This window comes from Giraffa tippelskirchi, chromosome 11 (genome assembly GCF_054371585.1).
Source record: "Giraffa tippelskirchi isolate mGirTip1 chromosome 11, T2T-mGirTip1v1.2.pri, whole genome shotgun sequence".
Taxonomy (NCBI): Eukaryota; Metazoa; Chordata; class Mammalia; order Artiodactyla; family Giraffidae; genus Giraffa; species Giraffa tippelskirchi.
The window spans coordinates 17,603,859-17,616,049 of NC_137285.1; the positions used below are offsets into that span (position 1 = coordinate 17,603,859).

The window sequence follows — 12,191 nt, forward strand, 5'->3', positions numbered from 1 at the left end:
TGAAGAGGGAGACTGGAGAGGAGATGCCGGCTGGATTTGTGCAGCCCTTAAAATGAAGGCTCTGTCTCCCTGAATCTCAGCTTTGTGAAGTCTTTATGCCAAGCCTGGTCTCTGCTTCAGATTCACCCCCAAAGGCAGAGGTTCCAAAGAGAAGAACAGGGTCAAGTTCAAAGATGGGGTTCTGAGCTCTAGCTAAGGGCACATTCTCTCCAGCTTTCTATTTGGGGACATAGCATCCATGAACAGACTAATTCCGGGCTTACAATGTGTAAGAGAGAGCTGAGGCCCTACGGTGAGACAGACCAGTCCCAGCCCACGAATTCCTGGCCAAGGTATCTGAATCTCTGTGCTTCAATTTCCTCTTCTACAAAACAGAAATAATCGCAGAAACTGGATGTTTGGGAGTTACGTGACAAGATATGGAAATCACTTAGCACAGAGCATGGTACAAAGTATTGGGGTTACTGTCATTGGAATCATTATGACTGTTTTATGACTCTCCAGGACACTTAACAGACTGCCCTTGGAGAAGCATCAAACAATAGGAGCTAAGAACACAGGCTCTGAATCCAGTCTCTGTGGTTTTAAATTCTCTCTATCACTTGTCAGCTGTGTAACCTTAGGCAAGTCACTCTACCTCTCTGTGTCTTAGTTGGTCCATCTTGAAAATGATAATGATAATAGTACTCACTTCACAAGGAGGAAGGATTAAATAAGACAAGTAAAAGAACAGCACCTACACAGAGCTAGTACTCAACGAATGTAAACTATTACTATTTTCTGACACTCGGTGACTTTTCAGTATATGAAAAATCATTCTTTCGATCAGTGTTGAGCTAGTAGGAACCAACTCTCCTTTACACAGAATGTATCTGTGTACATAAGGTTTTTATATTTGCTTGTTTTGATTTTTTTTTGGTCACACCGAGCAGCATGCTGAACTTCCCAAACCAGGGATCGAACCTATGCCCCCTGCCCTGGAAGTGCAGAGTCTTAACCACTAGACCACCAGGGAAATCCTATACATAAGCTCTTTTATCATGAATTTTTACTAATATAAAAAAGTACAGGAAAAATCTACTAATATTTATAATAAATACTAAATTCTGTAATAAATAATAAATAAATCAGAAAATTTCATCGATTTTTGCCAAACTATATCCATCAGCCATCTGAGATTGCTAGTCAATCACGATTTGACAAATGAAATTGCACCTCAACCATGAGTGTAGTTCTGAGGTGAATGCTGGTTGATTTTTCATTTACATTCATGAGTAAGGTGAATGTGAAACAATGAAGACATAAGTTAGAACTTCACTTGTCTATGAACGATGTGAGCAACTTCTTTGCTCAACTGAATAATAGTTCTTGAACACTGGGAGAATATTTCCCCCAATATTTAGGGTTGATCACAAAGAAATGGGTACAACCCAACACACTTTAATCTACATTAATACTTTGTTCATCTCTTTATTAGGGAGAGATAATCAACCACACAAAGCCCTAAGTTGTAGCAACTGCCAGTTTCCATGGTGTAAATATTCTCACCATGGCCTAACTTATGCTACCACTCACATGTTTAAGTCCACCTCCTCACATGTTTTCTTTCTTTCTCAGTCCTCCCAACTCCTACTCATCCTTTGGCACTAACTCAATCCTTCCCTCCAGGAAGTCCCCCTGGATTCCCATTGTTATATAATGAGAGCTCCCTAAGGGCAGAACCCAAGAATGTGGACTCGGGAAGAGAGGCGCAGCAAAACACCATTACACAGCAGTTCTACCACACAGGTACAATAGACCAAACGAGCATAGATAATAGCAAAATGTATAAAATAATTAGGAAATGATGAGTACTGCATATTTATTACCTGTTTTTAATTTAATCTATTCGAGTGTGAGATTATATAATGTAATTTAAAATAATTGCTGTGTTTAACAACCAGTATGCAGAATTCCTGAAAATTTTACGATCAGCTTTCATGAGCCAGTATGCACGATCTGCAGTATCCCAGTGATTTTGATACCTAAGTTCCCAGAGGAAGTCTCAAGAAAGATGAAATGAGGAAATGCATTAAATAATTATTGGGCATGAGTGGGTTTTTTGGTTTGTTTAGCATAAAGGAAAGAATTTCATAAATGAGGTGTTTCCCTACTATGTTTGTTAGATTGTGTTTTTCAAAGGTGGCCACAAAAATGTCTCCTAGTGCCAAATGCTCATGTAGAATCTTGTCACTCCTCTATCAAGAGGTGGAGTCAGGGGACTTTCCTGGTGGTTAAGAATCTGCCTGCCAATGCAGGGGACACAGGTTAAATCCCTGGTCCTGGAAGATTCTACATGCCATGGGGCAACTAAGCCCGTGCGTCACAACTACTGAGCCCATGCTCTAGAGCCTGCACATCACAACTGCTGAAGCCCGAGTGCCTAGAGCTGGTGCTTTGCAACACGAGAAGCCACTACAATGAGAAGCCCATGTACCACAACTAGAGAATAGCTCCCGCTCGCCAAACCAGAGAAAGCCAGCATGAAGCAACGAAGACCCAGCCCAGCCAAAAATAATAAAATAAATTAAAAATAAATAAAGTCAACCTTATTTTTTTTAAAAAAAAGAGATGGAGTCAGGGACTTCCTTGGTGGTCCAGTGATTAAGACTCTGCACTTCTACTGCAGGGGGCTTAGGCTCCATTCTTGGTCAGGGAACTAAGATCCCACCTGCCAAGTTGGTGCAGTCAAAAAATAAAAAAATAAATTAAAATAAAAAAATTTTAAAAGGGTGGAGTCAATGTCCCATCTCCTACCCTGACCCCCTGAACTTTGATGAGCTTGTGATTGCCTGCATCAATACAGAATAGTGGGAATGGCTTCCACTAATATGTCATTTTCAAGACTAGGTCACAAAAGATGGTGCAGCCTGTTCCTTATAAGCTGAAACACTCACACTTGAGCCTTCAGCTGCCATGCTGTGAGGAAGACCCAACCAACCTGGGCAGAGAAACCATAAGGAGAAGTCCTGAGACTCCACGATGAAAGATGCTTGGCCAGCATTCAGCTGCCTTTAGTTCCACTTGACTCAACTGCAGCAGAGGCTCTGAGCCCAAACCACACAGCTGAGACCTTCCCAGGGCCTTGGAGCTACTAAAAGTCTATGCAGCTTTGAGGAAGATGTCAGAGGGAGTTAAGACAAATGTTATTAGAAACTGGAGGGAAGGGAAACCTTACGTGCTGGCAGGAAGTCTGTCATCTGCAGAAATGTGGAAATTAAGAAACATGTGTAATGAACTCAGTGATACAGAAGGATATTGAGAGTGTCATCTGGCTTTTTCTTGCCACCTATGATAAAATGCTAAAGGAGAGAGATGACTAAAGAACAAACTATTACATAGAAAGGAGTCAGGACCTGCTGGGCTCACAAACAAAACTGTTTCTCATTCCCAGCCTCTCCAGATGGCAAAAAATTATCCAACTGAGAAAAGACCTGAGGCTTTTATTACCTGATTTCAAGACTTACTATAAAGCTACAGGAATCAAGACAGTGTGGTATTGGTGAAAGGACAGACACATAGATCAATGGAACAGAATAGTGAACGCAGAAATAGACCCACTCATATATGGTCAATTGATTTTCAACCAAGGTGCAAAGGCAATTCAACAGAGAAAGGATAGCTTTTTCAACAAATAGTGCTAGAACAAGTGGACATCTGTATGGAAAAAAAAAAAAAAAGAGAGAGAGAGAGAAGAGAAACAGACAGCCTCAGCCCACATCTAACTACCTATACAAAAATTAACTTGAAATGGATCATAGACTGAAATATAAAACCTAAAACTATAAAATTCCTAGGAGATGACACTGGAGAAAATTTTTGTGACTTGAGTGAAGCAAAAACTTCTTATATGGGACACAAAAACACAAATTGTGAAGAAAAAGCTGGTAAGTGGGACTACATCAAAATTTAAAACTTTCAACTCTTTCAAAGACACCATTTGGAAAATGGGCTTCCCAGGTGGCACAGTGGTAAAGAATCCACCTACCAATACAGAAAATACAAGAAATGCAGGTTTGATCCCTGGGTCGGGTAGATTACCTGGAGAAGGAAATGGGAACCCGTGCCAGTTCTTGCCTGGAAAATTCCATTAACTGTCTCCTGGCAGGCTGCAGTCCCTAGAGTTGCAAAGAGTCAGACATAATTGAGCACACACAGCAGCAACACATTAGGAAAATAAAAAGCCAAGAAGCTACTACATACAGGGAGAAAATATTTGCAAAGCATATGTCTTAAGAAGGACTGGTATCTAGGTGAGGTAGATTTTTACAAAAAATCCTCAAAAGTCAATCTTAAAAATAAATGAAATTTTATTATAAAACAAACACTGATTTAGAATGGGCAAAAGACTATCTGTTCTTCACTGAATTGTCTTTGCCCCTTTGTAAAAAACCAGTAGTCCATTATATATGTGGGTCTATTTCTAAACTCTATTTGGTTTTCATTGATCTATTTTGCTTATCTTTGTACCAATACCACACTGTTCTGAAAACTGTTTGGTTGTTGTTTAGTCACTAAGTTGTGTTCGACTCTTTTTCAACTCCATGGACTATAGCCCACCAGCGTCCTCCGTCCGTGAGATTTTCCAGGCAAGAATACTGGAGTGGGTTGCCATTTCCTTCTCCTGGGGATCTTCCGACCAGGGGATCAAACCCTTGGCTCCCGCTGCATCTCCTGTGTTGTAGGCAGAGTCTCTGCCACTGAGTCACTGGAGAAGCCCCCTGAAAACTATAATTTTATAATAAGTCTTAAAATCAGGTAGTGTTAGCTCTCCCACTTTGTTATTATTTTTCAATGCTGTTTTGGCTTATCCAGGTCCTTCATATTTCCAAATGAATTTTAGAATCAGCTTGTCAATTTTCACAAAAAGTCTGTTGGAATTTTGATCTGGATTGCATTAAATCTATAATTTCAATTTGAAAAAAACTGATATCTTAATAATATTGAGCCATCTGACCCATGAATAAGCTATATCTCTCCATTTATTTAGATTTTCTTTAATTTCTTTCAGTAGTGTATTGAGGTTTCCAGTCTACAACTCTTATACATCTTTTGCCATATTTATCCCTAAATATTTATTATTTTTGATGCTATTATAAACGGAATTTTTAAAAGTCCAATTTCTAATTGTTCATTGCCTGTATATAGAAATGCAATTGATCTTTGTATAGTCATCTTGTATTTTGCAACCTTCCCAAACTCATTTACTAGTTCTAGTAGCTTTTTTGGAGATTCCATCAGATTCTTCTACACAGATGATCCTGTTATCTGTAAATTTTAATTCTTCTTTCCCAATATAATAGTCTCTATTTCTTTTCCTTGCCTTATCGAAGTGGCTATAACCTCCAGTACAATGCTGAACAAAAACCATGAGAGCAGACATTCTATACCTTGCCCCACATAAACATCAACTCAAAATGGTTCACAGACCTAAACATAAAACTAACAAAACTTCCTGAAAAATAGGAAAATTTTGTGATCTTTGGATTAAGCAAATATTACTTAGAGATAATACCAAAAGCATAAGCCATTTAAAAAAGTGGTAAATTGCACTTAATCAAAATTCAAAACTTCTACTCTTTGAATAATACTGTTAGGAGAATGAAAACACAAGCTACAGACTGGGAGAAAATATTTGCAAGTCACATATCTGAAAAACAACTTGTATTTGCAATATATAAAGAACTCTCAAAACGAAATAATAAGAAAATAAACAAATCAACTTTTAAATAGGCAAAAGATACGAACGTACATTTCACCAAGAGATAAACAGATGGAAAATAAGCATGTGAGCAGATACTCAGCATCACTAGTTGTTATGAAAACGAAAATTAAAACCACACTGAGGCACCACTATATACCTATTAGAATGACTAATGAAAAAGACTGACTGTACTAGATTGAACGGTTCAATCCAGTACAATCCAGTACTCTTCAAAAATTCATGTCCACTGAAACCTCAGAACATAACCCTATTTGGGAAGAAAGAAAGAGAGGAAGAGGGAAAGGAAAGGAAAAGAAAGGAAACAGAGAGCAGACCTCAGATCAAATCCAAGTGGGACTTTGGTTGCTTTGGTTCCTTTGGTTCAGTTCAGTTCAGTCGCTCAGTCGTGTCCAATTCTTTGTGACCCCATGGACTGCAGCACATGGACAGGCCAGGCTTCCCTGTCCGTCACCAACTCCCGGAGCTTGCTCAAACTCACATGCAACAAGTTGGTGATGCCATCCAACCATCTCATCCTCTGTTGTCCCCTTCTCCTGCCTTCAATCTTTCCCAGCAGCAGGGTCTTTATAATGAGTCAGTTCTTTGCAGCAGGTGGCCAAAGTATTGGAGCTTCAGCTTCAACATCAGTCCTTCCAATGAATACCCAGGACTGATTTACTTTAGGATTGACTGGTTTGATCTCCTTGCAGTCCAAGGGACTCTCAGGAGTCTTCTCCAACACCACAGTTCAAAAGCATCAATCTTTCAGTGCTCAGCTTTCTTTATGGTCCAACTCTCACATCCATACATGACTACTGGAAAAATCGTAGCTTTGACTATATGGACCTTTGTCGGCAAAGTAATGTCTCTGCTTTTTAATATGTTGTCTAGGTTTGTCATTGCTTTTCTTCTAAGAGGCAAGTGTCTTTTAATTTCATGGCTGCAGTCACCATCTGCAGTGATTTTGGAACCCAAGAAAATAAAGTCTGTCACTGTTTCCATTGTTTCCCCATCTATTTGCCATGAAGTTATGGGACTGGATGCCATGATCTTAGTTTTCTGCATGTTGAGTTTTAAACAGCTTTCATCAAGAGGCTTTTTAGTTCCTCTTCACTTTCTGCCATAACAGTGGCATCATCTGCATATCTGAGGTTATGGATAATTTTCCTGGCAATCTTGATTCCAGCTTGTGCTTCATCCAGCCAGGCATTTCGCATGATGTACTCTGCATATAAGTTAAATAAACAGGGTTACAATATACAGCCTCGATGTACTCCTTTCCCAATTTGGAACCCATCTGTTGTTCCATGTCTGCTTCTAACTGTTGCTTCTTGACCTGCATACAGATTTCGCAGGAGGCAGGTAAGGTGGTCTGGTATTCCCATCTCTTGAAGAATTTTCCACACTTTGTTGTGATCTGGTAAGACACCAGAAATGTATAAGGCAGTGCCTTATAGGGGCTTTCATGCAGACAAAAGCCCCTCTAAGGATCTACAGGCCATGCCTCACAGATGCTCTCATTGTACAATAGGTTTTTGAGAATTTTAAGGCTTCTATAGTAGCATCAATGGGAGTCCAAGGTAGAAAAGAGTTTATCTAGAAGAGATTTGTTATTTGGCTTTTCCTTAACAGCGCAAACCTCAGTAAGATTCATAGGAAACCCACAAAGTTTTTTTTTTTTTTTTTTTTTTTTTAGTAAATTGTGCTGGTGGAAGCAGTGCCAGCTAAGACTAAAAGGAACAGAGACAGTGCAAAATGAAATGGAGCTTTTGAGTCCCTAGACTTCTGCAGGTAGGAAGCAAGCTGAGAAAACCCTTCAACTGTATTTTATGGGGGAAAAGGACACACAGAATCATATCCAGAGAGCAATCCTAGGTCCTAATCAAGAAACTGGCAAAATTTACCAACATTTGCCCAGCTGGATTCAGAATATCTGTGGATCAGTCATTGCTTTATACCTCCCAATTGTCTGCCTCTTTGAATGGGAGAATGTCTATCAATTATCCTATGCCTGCGCTCCCACTGGAAGTTGGATGTGGGAGGCAGACAACTTGCTCTTTAGTTCACAGGTCTTCAAGTCAAGAGGAAAGGTCTTCAAGGAACTCTATCCACATTATTGTATACAAGGAGCCTCATCTGTACCTGGACCTAACCAGGTAATAAGATCCTGGGTCATGGTGTCGAGCTCGGTCCTGTAATGGCATAAAACTTTGGGAGGTCTTGGAAGGGTAAATCTTGAATGCAGGAGGGAAACAAATTGTTATGGCCAGAGAGCAGACTTGGACTATCATATTTTTTTAAAATGGCAGCAACAATACATTCCCCAGTCCATATGCTCTTCTGGAACTTTCAAATGCCTGCATCAAGAGGTGGAATCTAGAGACTTCCTTGGTGGTCCAGTAGCTAAGACTCTGTGCTCCATTGCAGAGGGCCTGGGTTTGATCCCTGGTCGAGGAACCAGATCCCACATGCCGCAACTAAAGATTCTGCATGCCGTAATGAAGACTGAAGATCCCGAGTGCTGCAACTAACACCCAACAGAGACAAATAAACTATTTATTTTTAAAGAAAGAAAGAGGCCACCATTTGTCAGTGGTCTCAAAATATTTTTTTTAAAAACTGTGGAATCTATATTCAATTCCCCAGAACTCAGGTTGAGCTTCATGACTGCCCAAATCAATGGGAGGACAGCAAAAATCACACTATGTTACTTCTGAGGATAAGCCACAAAAATACCATACATTTCTGCCTTGATTTCCTGGGATGCTCACTCTTGATATCCAGCCACCAGGCTGTGAGGAAGCCCAAGCACCCTTTGAAGAGGTTCACATGAAAAAGAACCAAAATTCTCACTCTGCTGTCCTGGCTGAGATCCTAGAGCCAACAGTTAGCACCAAAACACCCATATGAGTGGATCCTCTTAGAAGTGGATCTTGCTCCACGGAGCAGAGACAAACTGAGTCCTATCCAAATTGCTGATTCATGAGTAAAATAAATGATTATTGTTTTCTCAAGCCACCAAGTTATGGGTACTTTGTTACACAGTAACAAACTTTGTCTGGAGCAAAGAGGTTAGCGGAGAAAATATGAAGCATGAATACAAACATTGCTGCTTCAGCCAGCTACACTCTGCCATGGTCTTATGTCAAGTGCATAGAGCATCTCTTGCATCTGCAGTAGGAATTCTCTGCCTCCACAACCTTTCTCTTATTGTTTTGGCTTTAGGGTCCTTTATATACTATTTTTAAATACTTCTAGGTAAGGTCTCTGTTTATCCATTACTGTATAACAAACTAACCCATAACTTGGTGGCTCCACAAAATTTATGGCCTGTACTCCTAAAAAAAAAAAAAAAAAAGCCAATGTCATGAAAGACAAAGAGTGAGGAATTATTCAAAATTAAATAAAAATCGAATGCAATATATGACCTAGAATTTTGTTTTGCTATAGCAGACACTATTGGAACAAATGACAAAATTTGAATATCATCTGTATAGTAGACAGTACTTTTGCATCAATGCCAATTTCCTTATTTTAATCATTGTCCTATGGTTATATAAAAGAATGTTCTTGTTTTTAGGATATGTGTGCTGAAGTATTTAAGGATAATGGAACATCATGGCTAAAAGTCTCAAAGAGAAAATGATAATAAAATGTTAATGTTTGGGGAATCTGGGTAAAGGATATGTAGCAATTCTTTATTTAGTTATTGAAACAAAAGTCTGAAAATATGTCAAAATAAAGAATTTTAATTTTAAACATAAAAAAGAGAAAGATTGAGAGAGGCATACTTTAAAATGTGTAACTTTTGCATGTGAAAAAAAGCCATAAAGTTAAAAGGCAAAGTTAATAACTAAGGACATTCCCTTCTGGGTGTATATACAAAATAACTGAAAGTAGGGATTCAGACACATTTGTATACCATGTTCGCAGCATCATTATTCACAATAGCCAAAAGGTAAAAACAACTCAAGTGCTCATTAATGGATGAGTGGATAAAAAAAATGTGGTATATGCACATGATCAAATATTATCCAGTCTTAAAAAGGAAGCCCTGACACATGCTACAAGAAGAATGAACCTTGATGACATTATGCTAAGTGAAATAATCCTGTCAACAAAAGGACAAATATGGTATGATTCCACTTACATGAGGGTCCTAGAGGAGCCAAATTCATAGAGACGCAAAGAACAGAAGTTACCAGAGGCTGGGGCGGTAGGGAAAGTGGGAGTTAGTGTTTGATAGGCATAGAGTTTTAATTTGGAATGATGAAAAGGTTCTGGAGATGGATGGGGATGGTTGTTGCATAACAACGTGAATGTACTTAATGCCACTGAACTATACACTTGAAATGGTTAAAATGGTAAGTTTTATGTAATGTGTATTTTACCACAATAAAAAATGAAATAAATAACAAAGACAATTAGAAAACCAGAAAAATATTTGTAATATATTTGCAAACATAACTGCAGTACATTGTCAGTTCTTTTTAGCATGGGAAAATGACAGAAACATGCGATGCCAAATAAGAAGAAGGATGAAGAAGAGGAGAAGTACAAAATGGCCAAACAGCACTTTGGAAATATATTCAATCTCTCAAGTAAGCGGTTTTAGTGAGTACATGGGATAATATCATATACAGCTGGTGAGTGTGTAAATGAGCATCTTTCTGGAAGGCAATTTGGTTCTATGCATCGTATCTTTTTAAAAAGTACCCTACAATTGCACTACTGGGAATTAATTCTAAAGAAGTAGTCAGATAAGATACAAGGATAGCAATACAGAGTGGCTTATATATAGACAAAAATTTGAATCAACATAGAGATCCAGGAAGAGGGGGGTTGTAAATGAATGCTGGTACATCCATGGACTACAGTGCAACCTTTAAAAACGATGACATTCTGCTATATTTATTGACATGCAGAGGTGTTCATGACATATTTTAAGTGTAAAAAAATGCAGAATAAGAAGCAATATGTTTAGTGTGGGGGCGGGGGGTGCATGTGTCTGAATACATTAGAAGCCGAGAAGAAATGTTAGCCTTGCTCATTTCTGGCTGGGGGAACTCCAGATACTTTCTTCTTCTTTATACTTGTCTACATTTTCTAATTTTTTTTTCACTATGAGCATATATTACTTCTGTCAGAAAATTTTAGAAAGACCTTTTTTTCACAACTACAGAAAAGCACAGATGTGGTCCTGGCTGGAAACAAAAGATGCTGTTATGAATCCCACTGCTGTTCTCATCTGGGGATCTCAAAACACATCACAAAACATCTGCTGAGGTCTTGGCAGACCCTGAAGACGTCTTGGTCAAAGCTGCCCTGCCTGGGAGTCTCCTGGAGGATAGTCCCGGATTCCTGTCCTTCCACAGAGCCGGCTCATGGACATTCCTGAGGTCCTCCATCGCCCGGAGCAAGTGAGCAAAGCTCCTGAGCGTTGCTTTTCAGGACGCTGGGCTCTGGCTGGAGCACCTTCTTCACCGCTTTCCCCTGCCATTCATGCCTCAAGCCGATGCCATACTACAGCCTTGAGGAGAGACGGTCACATCATGGCCCCCAAATGCCAGTCCTCTCTGGGCAGAGTCTGATTCTCTGCTGTCTGGATACTGGACTGCTGGGCCCTGGTAAAGCTGGGAGCCCCCACCCTGGACATCTGGGGTATCTCATCTAGGGTGCCGCAGGAGAAACTTGGCTCAGGGACCCAGAAAATGGCGTGCATCCCAGAGCAGGTTCTTATTTGCCACGTGTGGGTTATGAGTTAAGCAACCTGACTGGTGGCCTTTTCCTTCAATTTCTTTGCCTGTAAAATGGGTACACTGGACTCCTCTCTAGATTTGCACAGAGATGAAATAGCAACAATGATAGAAGTAATACCGGTAAGGATTATTTTAGCTACTACTTTCCAAGAACCTACTATGTACCTAGCCCTGTGCAATACACTTACAGATTTCGATCAGCTCATCTTCACAATGTCATGAGATGGGGCCTGTAACTGTACCCATTTGACAGATGAGGAATCTAAGGCTCTAAGAGGTTAAGTGAGTGGCCCTTATCTCGCAGCCAGGAGGCAGTGCAGCGTAGGCTGAAGCTTTAGCTGCCTGTCTCCTGATTCCATGCTGGGACCGCATTCTGCTCTGCCCTTCCTTTCCCTACCTCTGGTTTGTTTCTTCCTTTTGTTCCTCCTTCCTGACTGAGCAACCCTCAAGTGAAGCACTGTTCGAGGCAGGCAGAAGGTGCAGAGTGGGGGTGGAGGGGTCTGTTGATATCTGTGTACCCTCCTGCCCTCAAGGAGGCTGCACACTAGAGCCTGCAGACAATGAAGCCTTCCATCCTTCATTGTTTATATGAGCAAAACAAAATGGGCTGTCCATCCACATGGGACCATATAAACAACTCACATGACTTTTGCACAGTGGAAATCTCTGCAGCCATTACCAAGGACAAA

General features: G+C 40.0%; 1 protein-coding gene across 7 annotated transcripts in view; it reads right to left on the reverse strand.

The window, feature by feature from the left end:
- CCDC63 (coiled-coil domain containing 63) overlaps positions 1–12,191 on the reverse strand; it is a 150,945-nt gene that overhangs the window by 70,300 nt on the left and 68,454 nt on the right. Inside the window, exons 13-14 of one of the 7 annotated variants that reach the window (XM_081539936.1) lie at positions 4,081–4,157; positions 1,861–2,043 (exon numbers count right to left, since the gene is read on the reverse strand). The exons of 4 other annotated variants lie outside the window; for them this stretch is intronic. In XM_081539936.1, the coding sequence (XP_081396062.1) occupies positions 1,978–2,043; positions 4,081–4,157 (143 nt within the window). In that variant the 3' untranslated portion in view covers positions 1,861–1,977. Of the gene's footprint in view, positions 1–1,860; positions 2,044–4,080; positions 4,158–5,690; positions 6,969–12,191 lie in introns of those variants that run through there. 2 more of the 7 variants (XM_081539933.1, XM_081539934.1) reach the window with 2 other exon arrangements.